Source organism: Pelodiscus sinensis, chromosome 18 (assembly GCF_049634645.1).
Source record: "Pelodiscus sinensis isolate JC-2024 chromosome 18, ASM4963464v1, whole genome shotgun sequence".
Lineage (NCBI taxonomy): Eukaryota > Metazoa > Chordata > Testudines > Trionychidae > Pelodiscus > Pelodiscus sinensis.
The window spans coordinates 11,723,435-11,741,386 of record NC_134728.1 but is presented as its reverse complement, the minus strand read 5'-3'; the positions used below and the strand labels follow the sequence as shown (position 1 = coordinate 11,741,386).

General features: G+C 44.4%; 1 protein-coding gene across 2 annotated transcripts in view; it reads left to right on the top strand.

Annotated features, from left to right (window-relative positions):
• PHACTR3 (phosphatase and actin regulator 3) overlaps positions 1-17,952 on the top strand; it is a 205,557-nt gene that overhangs the window by 104,314 nt on the left and 83,291 nt on the right. For both annotated transcript variants that reach the window (XM_075901114.1, XM_075901115.1), the window contains 2 exons: positions 11,425-11,586; positions 15,281-15,358. In XM_075901114.1, the coding sequence (XP_075757229.1) occupies positions 11,425-11,586; positions 15,281-15,358 (240 nt within the window). The remainder of the gene's footprint in view (positions 1-11,424; positions 11,587-15,280; positions 15,359-17,952) is intronic.

Sequence of the window (17,952 nt, the reverse complement as noted above, 5' to 3'; positions counted from 1 at the left end):
CCCGGCCCTTTAAATCACTGCTGGTGCCCCTAGTGGTACTCCCTGGCCGGTACTAAAGGCTGGCTGGGTCTGGGCAATAATGGGATCTGGCTGCTCTTAGCCCTGCCCCTTCCACCTCAAATGCCATGCCCTTCCAGGAGCACAGAGTCAGGCCTCCTCCCACCTTGCTCAGGGGCCTAGCAATTTTGATAGCCCCCCAGGAATGCTGGCAGTTAGGTGGGGAGGCTCCATAGGCTTAGTCTTTCCTGTTTCTGGGACACCAAGCTAAGTTCATAGGTTTCTTCTCTTATTCCTGCCCCATGGCTTTCTCCCAGTCAAGCAGAGTCTGCACCCCACAGCCAGACCATGTCCCAGCGTTCCCTGCCCCGTACAGGTCATTCCAACAGCTTGGGAAACCACGCCTCTTATAACAGTACGACTTCCAGAGACCCTTGGCCAAAGGGTCCGCTCATTTCAGAGGTAGCTTCCTCATCTGTTTTTAACTCCTTGGCTGAGGCGCAGACAGATCCAGAGACAATAAGGGAGAAAAGCCCAGAGCTGCATTACAGATGGATTCCTCAGAAAGCAGAGCATGGCTTGCCACACAAATTTACCTGCTGTTCTTGTCTGCTGCAATATTTTTCAACTGTTTCCAGGTTTTCAGGAGGTTCCTCTCAGGGATGCATAGATTTGTTCAGGCATGACTCCTCTTATTAATGGAAGTTACCTAAATGCCCAATATGATGAGAAGCTCTAGACCCCTTGGCCATCGCATCAACTCCACAGGGTCACTTCCCTGTGGCCACTTTGAATATTCACAACTGTACTGTCCAGGGCTCTTACAGCTCTTCTCTGCAGCAAGGCTGGCATAAATCAGCTCTGGTTCCCGATGTGCTTAACAGCCATCCAGACACCACACTGTGAATTACAGCAGTCGCTGTAATCAGCAGTCTGGGCATCAAACTATAGGCTCTCTGGCTCAGCCAAAAAAAAAAAATCCAAAAATGAAGAGCCAACCTGCTTAGCCCAGACACTCTCACAACATAGTTAACTCCTGAGACAACAGAATCTACAGGAAGTTCATGTTGAGAAATAGCCAGTCGTCATTCTCTCAAATGGGACAGGCTCTTCAAGCAGAACAGCTGATCTCTCACCAGGAAATCCCACCACATTGGGGACTGGCAGGAATAAGAGTTGATTTGCTTCAACCCCAGCCAGCAAGATTTTAAGTGACAAAGGTAATAAGACAAAGGGACTGGGTCAGCACTCACCTCACGTGTGCATTCACCTCAGGATCGGCGCTTATCTCACATGCGCATTCCCGTTTGGCTCCTGCACTCTGTCCATCTTAAAAGCCTACATTGTCCTCCCACCGAGTCACACAGCCTCATGTGCAGTCACAAGCCTTTTTCACCGCTACCAGGGGCCCATCCTGGTGCTCTCTGTAGAGTGTCTCTCAATTTGATGCCGCTCCCTCAGTTTGTTGCCTCCCTCTAAACCAGAGTGGTGACTTCAAGGCTTCCCTCCTGGAGACAATTCCTTTGCCCTTCACTCAGGGCTTTATCCTTCAAGTCCATCAGGGTATGTCTATACTACCCTCCTAATTCGAAATAGGAGGGTAATGTAGTCATACCGCAATTGCAAATGAAGCCCGGGATTTGAATTTCCCGGGCTTCATTTGCATAAAGCCGGCCGGCGCCATTTTTAAATGCCGGCAGTTCGAACCCCGTGCCGCGCGGCTACACGCGGCATGGAGTAGCTAGTTCGGATTAGGAAGCCTAATTAGGAAGGCTTCCTAATCCGAACTAGCTACTCCATGCCGCGTGTAGCCGCGCGGCACGGGGTTCGAACTGCCGGCATTTAAAAATGGCGCCGGCCGGCTTTATGCAAATGAAGCCCGGGAAATTCAAATCCCGGGCTTCATTTGCAATTGCGGTATGACTACATTACCCTCCTATTTCGAATTAGGAGGGTAGTGTAGACATACCCTCAGTCTCTCAACAGCTCTCCACTGGGAGCTGTCCCTGGATCTGCCAGCCAGTCACCCCAATCTTCTTCCCTCCAGGTCTGGGCTGCAACTGAGCTGAGAAGCTTCCTGTAGCTCCTCTTGTAGTCTCTTCCTGGCTCCTGGTTGGCTCGTTTCTCCACAGCCACTCTAGCCTCCCGTAACCTACTCTATTGTATCTGATTTGCAGAGATGCTGAGACCTCCCTAAATCTAACTGAAGTCAAAGGGAATTGCAGGCCCTCAACACCTGGAATATTAGGTCTCAGCAGTTCTCTCTTTATTCAGCTAACATAATTGTCTGCTCTGATCTCTTCATTAGAAACTTTTTCCTTCAAAATGGTTTTCTCCTCTTTTGCCTGCTTTATTCTGTGATACCACGTGTCCCTTCATAATTCCTTCCATGGCTTCAGGTTGAAATGTCCCAGATATTAGACAGCTGCCCCTGATGATGAGGGGAGGGATATCTCAGTGGTTTGAGCATTAGCCTGCTAAACCCAGGTTGTGAATTCAATCCTTGCAGAGGGGATTTGGGGCAAAAATTTGTCGCAAATGGTACTTGGTCCTGCTATGAAGGCAGGGGACTGGACTTGATGATCTTCAAGGTCTGCTCTAGGAGATAGGCAATCTCCATTAACTTTAATTTAGATGTAGAAGGGGCTGGTTGATTAACAGAGTTTCAGTCTCTACTGTATTTAACTGTTCATTTTTGCACCTTCCTCTAAAGCATTTGGAACAGGTTTCTTCTCTTATTCCTCCAGAGCAAGCTGCCCACCCTGGCAGTAGCTGACCAGCTGCTCCCAGAGTGCATGGACAGACTTGAACCTGCAACCCCAGGCTCTGGGGCCTTATCCATTAAGCCACTGGAGAACTCACTCCACTTTCCTACCTTCAGCTGTTGGTGGCAGCAGTCTAGCTCTGGCACACAGCCAGGGCAGGCAGCATGGTGGCTGCCCCTCCCCTAGGGAAACTGGTGGTGGTGGCTACTCCCGGGATTGGGATGAGGGGGAACTTGAACCTGCAACCCCAGGGGCTGAGACCTTATCAATTAGGCCACTGGAGGACCCACCACATCTCTAGCTGCTCTCTTATCTGCTGTACCATCACCCCCCACAGCCCTAGCCCTCTGTCCATCCTACACCTGAACCCCCTGCCCTGAGCCCCTCATATCCCCCAACCCAGACTCCTGCACCCCCACATCTCCTTACAATATTAAGTTGTATATTTTCAGTCATGTAAATGGGCACTCTTATATGGCTCTTTGTTGACCACTTATTCTGAATTTTGATGTAGTTTGGCTCTTTAGTTTGATAAGGTTGCCAACCTCTGCCTTAGGACTATAGGTGCCTTGTTGCAAATATTTATATCAATCAATCTAGAAGACACACCAAAGTTTTCAGTGGAGAATTGGTCTTAGCCACCTTAAAATTAGTCTTCCCTTTCCAGCCTTCATCCTCTGTGTCCCTATTTCAGGGAGTTTTAACTTAAATTGATGGACTGAAACATGAGTCCCCCCAAAAAATTCTTTATTGAGTCACCATTCCACATACTTATTTCTTCGAATTATTCTTCTAAATGTGAATTAACTGAAATTCACACCACATGCTGAGCTAAGAACCAGGCAATAAGACACAGTTATCAAGTTAACTCAAGTGAGTGCACTTTGGAGACTTCAGGGTGGTAGAGTGGGTGCCTCATTACCCCATTCAAGCTTTATGCTTTGTCAAATATAAAATATTCCTTCTTTTCCTTCTTTATTACACCCACCTTGTGCAACTTCATTAGAGGAATGTAAGTGGGGTCTGAGCAATGGAACTGTTCCTTCTCACAACCATTAATTAAAAAACCCAAGAGTGACTGGCAAGAGTACCGGTAATTAGGGACATTGCAAACAACATTGGGGGAACACCACCAACTGCACAAGTTCTAATAGCTATGGATGCCCCTTTCTGACTGTCTTTGTAACCTCAGCCGTAGGCTTTGAAGAAGATCCTTGAGCACTTAGAAAACATTGCAAGAGCTGCACAGAATTTGGGGTGAGGTGTATTTGCTAGGCTTGCCTTGATTACCTGGTTTCAGACAAAGATGCTACAGTGATGTTATGTTAGAGGTGGTCAATGAACCATGTGAGTGATGTTTAAACTATTTTGCAGAAGCCTAAATCCTGAGCGAAATGCGGTGGGGTCAGCAACCTGCCAAAGAGTAGTTTAAAATCATCTGGCTCATCTGATCTCTGCTTACATGCTTGAAAAACTCCCAGGAAGATGGGAATTGCTCAGGCAGAGGTGGAGAAGACTGTAGGCAAGCATAGGGATAGTTTGTTGGAGTTTGCCCTGACCCCCACAGTAGCTTTCGTACAAGGATAGAGGATCCTGGTTTGCTGCTTTAGGAATGGGAGAGGCTAATTTTGCAAATGTTCACATTCCCAATACAATGGCTGTCATGAGGAAGGGCCAAATACCATTTTCTACTGTATCTGTTTCAGCTTTAAAAATCCTCATAATAGCAGATCTACTTTGTGCCATTTTCCATTATCATTGCAGTCTCTCTCATAAGGAGCAGTTGTAATGCCTCACAGTTTCATGTTCATCACACTTCCGATTTTCAAGTGTGTAACCAGCGAGGGAGGGGAACCCCAGACCATGAGATTCCTGCATTCTAGTGCTAGTTAAAATGTTGCCATGCTGCAGTCCCCTTCAGGTACCATACCTCGTTACTGTTTCCTGATCTTAACTTCGCATATATTCCTAGATTGCAATTCACAAAGTCTGTCTTGTGTAGATAACAGTCTGTCAAAGGCCAGGATACATTATGCTTCTGAACACAAGGGGTGCATTTATGCTGCACCCGTAGCTCAAAATAAACTATGCAATTTCAGCTACACAAATTACACAACTTATTTCGAGTGTATTTCGAAATAGCTTATTTCAAAATGTCCCTTAATCCTTGTGGAATTGGATTTACAGGGATGTCAGAATAATAAGCCCATTATTTCAAAAGCTATTTCAAAATAATGGGCATGTTTAAAAGATACAGAATAGCTATTTTGGGATACTGGAAGTATCTCAAAATAGCATTACTGTATAGATGCAGACATGGTGAAAATACTCTTTTCTCAAATGTTCCAGTGCACTCAAATGCTCCATGCATCCAGGACTAATTCACGTTATGTGCCAAGGGCAAAATAGGTTTGGTCATCAGTTTTAAAAATGTGAATCTACATTTTGCTCGTGTCAGTTTCAGACATGGATCAACGTGAATAAAATGAATGATATGTATCCATCATCTCTCGTCCTTTCCTGGGTAACAAATCTCATGTTCAATGCAAGGCAAGAGAAAGATTGTATTTTGGAGTCAATGGAGACTTGCTGATTAGCTTAAAGAGCTTCATAGATTTCATCCCTTAAAGTCACAAAGTGCTCTGGAAAATATATAACAACCAATAGGAGGACTATGGAGTGCCACAATGAGATAGAAAAGAAAGAAATGTAGTCAAGGACAATGGAGCAAATTTCAGCTCTTGTGAAATCTTGAGATTTATAGAATCATAGAAATGTAGGACTGGAAGAGACCCTGAGACATTATCTGGTCCAGCTTCCCACATGTACCTTTCAGATGGGGGTATGACTCACAGGTGTGACTCACACATCTTCTGGGTGGGCTGCACAGTCCCATCTAGTGGCATTGAGAGCACTTACAGAGATAATAATGAGTCTGCTCTACCACCTTTGCTAAAAGCCACATAGGCTTTTAGTTGATGAATTAGAGGCTCATGCTCTAAGCTCCAGAGGTCCCAAGTTCAGTTCTGCCCACAGATATTGTATATTGGCATTACATGCACATACCTGATCAAGTTAATATACTAAAAATATTCATGTAGTTAGGGTAGCCTGGGCAGCAGGTAAATAGTTGAGCAACCAGGCTGAGCTTCTGCCCATGCTATTCCAGAGCTAGTGTGGCTGTTTGTCCAATTCCAATGATAGGAATTCCCACACCTCCTTTGGTAATGTATTCCAGTATTAAACTCCTGAATAGTTACAAAAGTTTTTCCTAATAGCTAACCAAGTCTCCTTTGTTGCAGATCAAGACACTTACTGTGTGGAGTGAATGTGGAGAACAACTGATCATTATCCTCTTTGTAACAATCCTTAACATAGCTGAAGTCTTCTTTTCTCAAGGATTCATTACTCTAAGGCCTTGTCTATACCAACCCCCACCATCAATCTAATCTATGTGATTTTAGATACGCTATGTGCGTAGCTGAAGTTGACGTACTTACCACAGTGACTTGTAGGCAGTAAGATCAGTGGGGGCTGCCCTTCTGGCAATGCCGGCTACTCTTCTTGTCCTGGTGGAGTACCTGTGTTGACAAGAGAGTGCTCAGAGATCAATTTATCACAGCTAAGCAGATACAATAAATCACCAGACAGTCGGTGGGTCAATTGCTGCATTGTCTATCCCCAGTTTAGTGGAGACAAGCCCGTAGAGCAGTGGCGCTCAAACTTTTTGGTTCATGGCCCTCCTCGACCAATGCAAACCTTTCCATGGACCACCAGCCAACCACTCATATGACAAAATGCCTTTGCTTATCTCTAAATACCTTAAATGCTAAATTATTCATATTAGGCTATTTGCACTATAACATAAGGAGAAGTATATAACTGCTAAGAAAGGAAATATTACTCAAAATCAAAATAATTCAACGGATTAAGCACTTTAACTTTACCATATTAGTTTACCAAACTTGATTTTAAATCAAATAAAATATTAATTTATATCCAAAACAAAACATTTCAACATTGTCTTTATTTATGGCAGCGGTAGGAAAACTTTTTTGGCTGAGTGGCCATTGAGCCACAGAAAAATTAGTTGGGAACCATTCAGGAGTGAAAGGCAAAAAAACCCAAACCCTAATCCTCATTGATGTGTCCCCCAACCTTATTCTCCAGGCCCTCCAGCCCCATAGGGGGTGGGGAATTGGGGTCAAGGAGGATCAAGATTCAGGGCTTCCCACAGGCCAGATTAATTCTTCTGGGGTTCCAGAGTTAGTAGATTTTATGAGTCACCCTAGGCTCTGGGGCCAAAAATGAGGGGTTCAGTGTGCAGGAGGGGGTTGCCAGGGAGTGGGATAGGGATGGGGGCTGCAGGAGGGAGTGAGGAGGTGAGGTCTGGCTAAGAGGGAGGGTGCAGGAGCAGGTTAGGGGTTGTGGAGCAGACCAGGAGGAAGGGCGCAGGAGCAAGAGAAGGTGCAGCAGTGGGCTGGGAATGGGGGGGTCTTGGGGAGAGATAAGGGAGCTTAGCTGGCTTTGCACCCCTCGCTGCTCACAGGCACTGTGTCCCAGGCACCACCTCCCACTGCTCTCATTGACTGCAATTCTAGCCAATGGAAGCAGCGGGAAAACCTCCAGGCATCGTGTCCATGTGCCATAGTTCTCTCAGTTGGGGGGGAGGGGCAGTGGCAGTGTGTGGAGCTGCTTCCTCCCTCAAGAGTCAAATCCTACACCAAGGCTTGGGGTTTTCTCCCCCCACACCCAGCAAGAAGCTGGCACTGGTACTCTAACCACTGCCTTAGAGTGATCACAAAAGTGGTAGCCCATATTTTCCCCAATGAAAAAGAAGGAAATAAGAGCTCAGCATCTCAAGATGTGAGACATTCCAGAGTGGAATAGAAAAAAATCCTGTGATTTACTAGAAATATTTCATTTGCTTCTGGTTTGCTGGATGAATAAGGGTGTTCATTCAATGCAGTGGGAAACTGGATAACTCCTGAATACTGAGGACGATGAGAAAGCTTCTGTCAAGTAGCTTTTTAATGTTGTCTTTTCTCCTGAAATTACCTGCCATTGCAATTTCAGTCAGTGATGCAACTATATTTAAGGTGGCATGGATCATGCTCAAAGAACATGACTCCAGAGTAGTTGGTGATTCCCCTTGTGAGACTTTTGGGTCAAATAGTGGAATGAGTTAGCATTATATCTCCTCAACCTCCCTTAATGGCTGTTGAATAAGTTGTGCCCATACTCATGAAGCAGTTCTGAGAGTTTTATCTGTTTCTTTATTTCTTTGTGCTTATACAATATCACAGAAGAAAAAGTGTCTTTACATTCTTTGTTCAGTTCTGCTAACTAATGTGACAAAGTATTTGACTTTTCTCTGTTTAACAGTTCATCTGCAATACCAATACTTAATTCCAATATTTTCAAAATTAAATAAAAAGGAAGAATGAATTCTTACCCTTATTGTGTTTAATATTTTTATTCTAAAATGTCATGCTTTTTTTTGAAAATCCGGACTTTCACACTGAGATTTATGAATTTACACCTTGTCAACTTCTTTTTAAAACTCTAGCATTAAAATACCATATTTAATTTTTTGTTCTGCAGTATCCACAAAATAAATTATTGTTATTTTATTATTCCAGAGACTAATGGCTTAGAAATGTTCATATGCTCATTGCTCCACACAGCTCATTTAAATTGTAATGGATTGTCCCACAAGATATGCAAATTGTCTTATAATTTGCACTCTCATGACATGGCGGGATGACTGATAGACACATCGCTCTTGGGAATTAGTATATTGGAGTCCAAATACGCATCTCAACAACATCATCAATATCCTTATTTATGCTGCTGTGCTATCTTTCATGGTAATGGCTGGCAGAAGCCTGTCATCATTCAGTCTTTATTGTTCCATGCGAAGCTTGGCTATAAACAAAATGAACAGTCATGTGAAGACAAAATATTGAAAATGTCTGAAACTGTTGCCCACCCAAAGCGTTATCTGTGTACTCATGTGGTTTTGCTGCGTGAAATGCCTTAGAATTTTCCTATCTCCCCCATCTTCCTTAAGGACTATGTCGGTGTAATAGCTGTTAGCAGAGCAGCCAATATGTGGGGGAGAGGTAGTTGATTTGGGATCCCGCCCTTTAAAAGGGTCCAAGGCTCCAGACTGCCACCGCTGCTACCATGGCAGCATCAGCACCAGCCCCTTAAACTGCCGCCGGAGCCCTGTGCAGCATGATCTGAGTGGGGCTGAGGGCTGGCTGGGGAGGCTAACCTCTAGTACCACTTCTGCCCGAGGCCCTGCCTCTTCCAGGGGCCTGGAGGCAAGTCCCACTTACATTGCTCAAGCCCTGGTAAAGTCTGTCACCAGCCCTAACTATTAGTGGTTTTGCTTAAATGCCACATACCAAACAAGGTATCTTCATATGTAAAAATCAGAGGCAGTTAATACAAATAGAAGTGTCCCATAGTAGTTACGTGATGAGAGTTCATTTTCAGGATAATATCTTATTAATTATCATTATTGATTTGCATTAGCGTAGCATGTAGGAGCCCCACTCATGGGTCAGGACCCCACTATGCTAAGCACTGTACCAACGCAGACCACAAAGACAGTCTGAGTCTGTGGTTTGAGCACAGAATTAGGCATCAGGAAGTCCCAGGCTCCTCCCAGCTCTGTCGCTGATTTACACACTGATTTTCAGCAAGCCTCTTAGAGCTGAATTTTCAAAAGTGACCAGTGATTTTAGGTTCTTAATATTAGACCACATGGGCCCAATTCACACAAAAGTGCTAAGTATCCAGTGTGCCTGTTGAAATCATTAGGAGCTGCAGTTGCTCAGCACCTCTGAAAGTCAGTCCCAAAGTGTCTCATGACAAAAACTCAGTGGTCACCGGTGTTCCCTATAAGCTGACCACCTGGGTAGCCACCCAAGAAAGATTCAAATGCTGCCCAGCTGATTAGCAAAGCACCCACAGTGCCCACAGCTGGCAGCATGTGTTTCTACTGGTAGTGCACATCCAAACATACTTGGGTGCACATAACAAAATTTATTCTACACATGGATGGGAAAAAAATTAGAGGAATCATTGGTTTATAAATGCCTGTTTTAACCTCTCTGGGCCTCATTTTCCAGACTGATAGAATGGAACTAATACTTATCTACAACACAGGAGTGGTGTAAATTCATCTTTTTTTATAAACCACTTTAAAGCTGGAAATAGCTGTGTGTTAAGTACTGTTGGAGCTGTTATTTTTACAGTCTACTGACTTTGGGTACTTATGTGGCCCCCATTACACTAGCATTTGAGCATCTCACTCTCTCTAATATACTTATTCCACACAATACCCCATGTGAGGTGGAGAAATGCTATCAGCCCCATGGATAACCAGCACAGTGAGAAAGTGACTTGCCCAAGGTCACACTGGAAACATGTGGCAGAGCAAGCAACTGAACATCTGTCTCGTGTTACACGCAAGTGTCCCACCCCTTGGGCCATCCCTTATAAACTCTGCCTGTGACTAACAATTCTTGTGGGTTATAACACATGGCTCTTTCCTTTCACTTCCTTTCACTAGGGTCAGAATCTAGGGAAGAAAGTGGTCTCCCAGGTCAAACATAGCATTTATAGCCACAGCCTCCACCTTTCAGGTTATGTCTGGACTGCAGGCTTCTTTCAGAAGAAGCAACTTCTTTAGAAAGCAAGCATCTACGCAGCAAAAGCGCAATGAAAAAACAATGTGCTTTTTCGAAAGATGGCGTCCACATTGATTGGACGCTATCTCACATTTAAACTGTGATTACTGTGGATGGAGTGGCACCTGTGCTTTTTCCAGGAGACCTCTTCTTTCAAAAAAACTCCCTCTTTCATGTCCACACACGCCTTTTTCTGAAAAAGATTTTTTGGAAAAAGGCTTCTTCCTGGTAGAAAGAGGTTTACCGCTGTCAGAAAAACCCCTCCAGTCTTTTGACTTGACGTTGAAAGAACACAATAGCAGTGTGGACATAATTATAGTTTTTCTGGAAAAAGGTTCATTTTGCTGGAAAAACTCTTCAGAGTAGACATACCCTCACACAGGGCCACATGCATCCAGTGCTTCTGTTGGCGTAAGCCTGGCAGAGGAACCTCTCATGGAGGAAGCAGGAAATATGTGGAGGAAAGGGGCGATACAAGGTCAACACCTCCCTTAGGCTGGGGTAGGGCTGTAGAGAATCATTCCAAACAGCATCAAGACCATACCAGAGCAGACTGGGGATGCACAAACGAAGCATCTCTTGTCCACTGGAATTCAAACTCTGTGCAGCGGAGATGGGCTGCAATAGAGTCCTTCAGATACCGGGTACTAGAAGCCAGTGATGACAAGCGTGATATAAAGCCAAGAAAGGTTCTCACTCCTCAACCCCCCACCACAGTATAAAAAGCTATAGTGGCACACATCTCCCTGCTCAGCATGAGTGGATCTGGTGCACATACTTCAAAGACAACAATGACTCAATTTCCCTTGTTTGCACTACATTGTTTGGTGACTAAACTGAATGCTTTTAGCTAAAATAAGTCTATATTCCTCCATCCCCTCCCTTACTAGGCCTCTGCTGAAACACTTGCCTCTTATTTTTTGTAAACCAGCAAGCTTTGTTCTGTTTTTGCCTCTCAGATGAGATGGAGCAGCCCCCTGCAATGCATTCTGAATATCTGGTCTCAGGGATTAGAACGCCGCCTGTGAGAAGGAACAGCAAGCTGGCAACACTGGGCAGGATCTTCAAACCATGGAAGTGGAGGAAAAAGAAAAATGAGAAACTAAAGCAAACATCAGCAGGTAGGGGGACCTCAATGGCTTGATTCGGTGCCAGGCAAAGTCCAGCCTGGGAAGAAAAAGGAGCAAAATTTGCTGAAATAGGGCCAGGGAATCCTAAAGGGAATTGTAAGAATCTGGCCAGGCATAAATTCAGATATTTTAAGGTCAGAAGGAACCATTATGATTTGACCTCTTGACCACAGAATTTCAAAGACCAGGATTTCTCTCAGTTCAGTCAGCAAAGAACAAAATCCAAAACTTGATTGATCAGGCCGTCTGCTGCCTTATCTCCCCTCTTCTGCCCTTCATTGAGCTTTGTAAGGGTTGAAGACGCTGCAGCATTAGCAGGGGCTGCCGATTTAAAGGCTGGACTGGTACCTTAAATTGACTAGTAAGATATGGATAGTGCCATTGAAGTCAGAGGGCCCCGTGTGAAGTAAAGTGTTACTGAAAATGAGTGAGGGTATCAAAGTCTGGTCCTTTCAGTAAAGCCCGGTGCAGAAGGGATTTCATTATTATTCCTTCCAATCTCCCTAAAACCCCCAGGAAGGCTAAGAGAATGTTCCATGACTGCTTGGAATTAGCCCTTCATCAGATGTATCTCTGTGTAGTTACTAGCTGATGGGATCTACACTGCACCCTAACTCAAACTAAGATAAGCAATTTGAGCTATGCAAATTGCGCCTCTTATTTCGATGTGATTTCGAAATAGCTTATTTCATCATTTGGCACTGTCCACACAACACTGGATTTTTAAATAAAGCGATATTCCGAAACATCCCTTACGCCTCGTAGAATGAGGTTTACAGGAACATCGGAATAGCAAGCCCAAAATAATGGGCTTTCTGTGAAGACGTGGGATAGCTATTTCGGGATACTCCAGTATCCTGAAATAGCATAGCAGTGTAGATGTACCCTTAGGCTAGAGCTACACTGTAGCCTTCTTCCGGAAAAGCTTATGCAAATGAAGTGTGGCATGGAATATCGCAGCACTTCATTTGCATAATTAATTAGCAGCCACTTTTGCGCAAGAGGCTTTTGCGCAAAAAGGAGCTGTGTAGACGGCTCCTTTTTGCACAAAACCCACCTCCTGCGCAAGAGCCGCTCTTCCTGAAAAAATGAGGAAGAACAGCTCTTGCTCAAGAGGGGTTCTTTGCGCAAAAAGGAGCTGTCTACACAGCAAAATCCTCCTGCGCAAAAGCGGCTGCTAATTAATTACGCAAATGAAGAGCGGCGATATTCCACGCTGCGCTTCATTTCATAAGCTTTTCCAGAAGAAGGCTACAGTGTAGCCGTAGCCTCAGTGACCTTTGTGAAATAAGTCATTGGCATCAATACAAGTCTCTGTTGGATCCTTAGGATGGGTTTCTATCCTAAAATAAAGCCACAACTTTATATCTGATCCTGGGTCAGCACCTGGCAGAGAGGTGATGGAGTGACATGAGTTGAAATACTTCCAAGGGAGAAATTCACCAGCTCAGGGTTAATGCGTATCAGAGAGACTCTCTGGCTTATGCTGACTGCTACAGCCATATGGTGGTGCTTCTCTGGCCCCTTGCATTCAGAATTCAATGATACAAACAAGAAGATGAGGCTGACTACTGGGAACATGAATTAAGTCAAATAAGTGACTTTAAGAAAAAAATATTAAAATGCATCAGCTAACAACTCTGAGTAATATCACAGAACCCACTCTGCTTCCTATAGTTTAGTGACCTCTCTCTAAGTGTCACGTCTAAATGGTAACTTCGCACCACATAATTGAGGTTTCTAGCAGTGATTTTTTTTCAGTTTTCTAACTATGCATTTTGGTACATGTATATTGTGTTTACATTTATTTTTAAATTCTTGGTTTTGGACAGGGAATTCATCTACACATAGCATATTATGCTACCCTGTTAGTCACCTGTGACAGATATAATAGACAATGAATGTTATGATAAAAAGAGAAAACACTGTTATCCTGTTTCAGCCAAAGCAGGACTCAAGTGTCTTTGGACTCAAAACACCCAGGCTACGTCTAGACTGGCATGATTTTCCGCAATACTTTTAACGGAAAAGTTTTTTGTCCTTCCCTGAGATTTTTAAGAGGTGACTTCTTATGCCAATACATGGACTGATACAAACCAATTGGGCAGACGTACCCTGTGGGAATCATGTAAGAAGGAATACACTTTGCAAGGTGGCGCCATACTTGCTACTGCAGCATCCGTAGTACAGTACCATGTGTTCTGCATCCCTGCTTCATGGAAGGAATAACTGCTGTAGCCCAGGATCTTCTTTTCAGGCCTTTGACTTATCCCCTGAAATCTCTACTTTAAGACACAGGGAGCCTATTCTCTGGGAAGCATAAATCCTTGCTGTGAAATGTTGCGCACCCCCTGTATAGACTCCCAGCATCCCGCTTCCCTCCCTGTGCAAAGCAGAACCATTCCAATTCCATCACATGAAGGCTCAACTTCTGCAGAAGAGATGAATGCAGAGCTTACCCCTGGACATGGAGACTTGTGTGCCATTAAGAGAGAGGTCACAGGGACGTTGCCACTATTCTCAACAGTAGCTCCATTTCTCTCATGGTTTGATAACTCACAGAATTCCTTTTCTAGATTTAAATCACATTCACTCTTCTCACACTTGGTAAATTTCTCTGATACACAGAAGGGATTGATACACAGCAGGAAAGATGGTTAGAGATGTAGGAAAAAGGAAGGGAGAGACTAGAAACCCATTTTTCCATTCTGTGACTAGAAATAGCTGTTGATTTAATAGACAAATTGTTAAGCAAGGGGGGCACACAAAGGCCTCAGCCATGTGAATGAAGATCAGTTGGGTGCAATAATATATTTAACCAATAGTACAAAATACATAGCTCAAAAAAGGCACAAATTGGCTGGTGGATGGAGCAGGAACACCTGGCAGGGATCATAGAATCATAGAACTGGAAGAGACCTCAGAAGGTCATCAAGTCCAGCCCCCTGCTCTAGGCAGGACCAATTCCAACTAAATCAATCCAGCCAGGGCTTTGTCAAGCCGAGACTTAAACACCTCTAGATATGGAGACTCCACTACTTCCCTAGGCAACCCATTCCAGTGCTTCACCACCCTCCTAGTGAAATAGTTTTTCCTAATATCCAACCTGGACCTCTCCCACCACAACTTGAGACCATTGCTCCTTGTTCTGCCATCTGTCACTACTGAGAACAGCCTCTCTCCATCCTCTTTGGATGATTCTATTGTCTTCATCCTGCACATCAGTCAGACACATTCACCTTTTTTTTCCTACTGCTTTATACAGGGAGGTCTGGACCCAAACCTGAACATTTTCCAAATTTGGGGAAAATTTAGGTTGAAGTTTAGGTTTAGGCACCTAAGTGTGTAATGGGTCCAGTCAAAGACCTTGGCTGGAACAGCTTTGGATTTTGGATCTAGATATAAAGACAACTACTCAGACTTGTGGAAGCTTTGATCTTTTCAGCCTGCTGAACCTTGACTCGCATTACTGCCTCTGCTCTGGCAGCGAAAACATGCTGAACTGGACAGTCAGTCAAAATCCACACTTGTTCCTAAGCCTTCAAATGTGTGGCCACTGGCCCACTGCGTTTGAGCCTACAGAATATTCGCCGGGGGCAGGTTTCATACAGAATTATCCTATGTGTCTACTGTACTTCCATCCACTGATTGCTCTGATTTTGTGTTATGCTATCACTTTCTGCAGTGTTAGAGAAGAAGATTACGGCAAGGCAAGGTCGGGATGAACTCATTAAGAAAGGTCTCCTGGAAATGATGGAACAAGGCAAGTAAAACCTGTCTTCGTTTTTTCTTGTTGCCCTTTGCATGAGGGTTGGACACATTTGACTGCAAGAAATAATAAACACCCAGAGCCGGGGGGGGGGGGGGGGGGGAGAAAACAGTGACCAGATTGAATAATCATTGAATCAGTTTTATACCTTGTGTCATTCAACATATCCAGTGTTATTCATGGTGTAACTCCATCTTGGGGGCCATTCCACTGTTTGGGGATTTAAACAAGACAGGAATTCAACTATGCTTTGTGCAATTGCTGTAAGCCCTTCTCAGGCCTGCCAACGGGAGGGGGGAGGAAAAGAGGGCAGTTGCTTCAGCCCCTCTAAATCATCGCGGAAGCACTGTTCGGCATGCGCTGCATGGCTCTAAGGGCTGGTGGGGTCAGCGCAGTGGTCCAGGCAATGCTGAGGGCTGGCTGCACTGGCCCTGTCCTATTTGTCCGAAGCCCCACCTCTTCTGTCTGAAGCCCTGCCCCTTCTGGGGTGCAGAGCCACTGCCCACCTTGTTTGGGGGCCTGCAGAAGCTGTTAGCGCCCCCGGTCTTTCTACTCAGATTGCCAAGAACCTCAGTGAAGCTTCTATGGATATGAACTCAGCTGTTCAGAAGTATTCAGGAATGAAGCTCACAAGGACAATCCATGAATGCAGAGCTCTCAGAATGATATTCATGCACATTTTCCGTTGCCTTTCTGGTAAACCAAGTTTAGTACAAAGGGTATTCTCATTCTATCAGTGCTTTGAAGAGGGAAGCATTTAGTACTGTTATTTTTAAAAGCTTACCTCAATACAAAACAAGTGTGAATCAATGACTGAATGCAAGTTGCTAACTTGCCATACATACACATTGTGATTCCGTATGTTACTTGTCTACCCCGTGAGGTTCCCGGGGCCCTATGGGGAATTAAGAATAGGACCTCTGTATCCTTCCAAGCATGTCATAAGAGGCAACTAAGGAGGATTGCTCATGGGGCTGGCAATCCCATCCTGTAAAAATAAACATATGCTACAATAATATCAACAATTTCAATTTGAATAGCAAGCCAGCCTTCCTTGTCTAAAAAAGGCCCTCAAAGAGGGATTATGATGCGGGGCAGCCAAACCTGAAAAGATACTGACCTGCCGATTCCCCTTCTTTCAGCAAGACAGGGGAAAAGGGGAAGAGAAAGGCCAAAGAATAGTTGGAGAAGAGACCTGGATGTGAATTTGAGGAAAATGGGCAAAAGCTGGAGAGAATTAGAAAAGGTGGCACAAGACAGAGAGGCATGGAAAGAAATTGTTGATGGCCTCTGCTCCCATAGGAGCAAAGGGGAAAAAGATGTTACTTGTCTAAGCCCCGCCCCACCCAGATAGATTTAGGGGAGGTCAACAGTAGAGGGCAATATCAACCTAAGGTACGCAACTCCAGCTACGTGAATAGCTCAGTTGGAGTACCTTAGAGCGAGTGACTGCGGAGTCTTCTCTGTGGGGGCGGGGGATGGGGGGAGGAGAGACTCTCCCATCAACTTCCCTTTATGTTTCTTATGCTGGTGGAGTACTGGAGTTATCAAGAGCATGTTCAGCCAGTAAAGACCTTCTAAATCGACCCCCCAGGGGACTGATCGCTGCAGTGCCAATCTCCTGGTAAGTGTAGATCTGCCCTAGATGAACAAAGGAGATCCATTCCTGAGAGCATTTCGCATTCTGCCAGGTTTGGCATGTTCCCAACATCACAGATCCAACTGCTGACAGTCATATTTTTAAGATGGGGTTTAAAAAAACCTCTTTCCCCATTGAGGCTGAGAACTTTGTAACAGATGGTGTTATGAGGGAAGAGAGGCCTACTGAGTCAGTCCAATTGGAGAGGTGGAATATTTTATTGGAACGAATAGGAGCAATAATTACACTGCCTCATTTAAAACAAAATCCCAAGTCTATAAATAACCCTCATAATGACACTTCATGAGGCTGTGATGGAGAGTAACTGAAAACAAAAGTGAGCATTTTAACCAGAGAAACCTGTCATAACAGCAGTCGAGGTATATGCATGTCTCTTATAAAAGCTATAAAACAACCACGTGACCTGCTACTTTTATTTCAAAATAGAAGTTTTTCATAATTTTGGCTATTAAAGACTGAACTCTTTTGTCAGTCTGTAACTCTTTTTTCTCAGTGTTTGGTCTGGTAGCATATTGGTACTACTAGATAGTTAAATCTAAGTCTGAGGGCTTCTATGCATGGCAGGGTAAGGTGCTTTTAGCACTGTGACTTCTAAAGTACACTCACATATTGCACATTAACTGTTCCATGTAGACTCTACCGGTGTGCCCAAAAGGTTCCCTCGTGTGCTTTCATGTAGTACGGTGCGCATTTGTATAGGACATGAAAATGTAGCAGCAGGATTTACACTGACCAACTAACCTGCAACACATTAGTGTGTTTCTAAAATTACACTCCTGTGCAGTGCATTACCTCACCACATAGTGAAGCTCCAAGGAATTCTGCTAGAATTGTGTGTGTGTGTGCATGTGTACTGTGTACACACGTGTACAGGGGTATCCCCACTGTAAATTGCTCCAGTATACATCTGTTCTGCACTAAAGTTGTC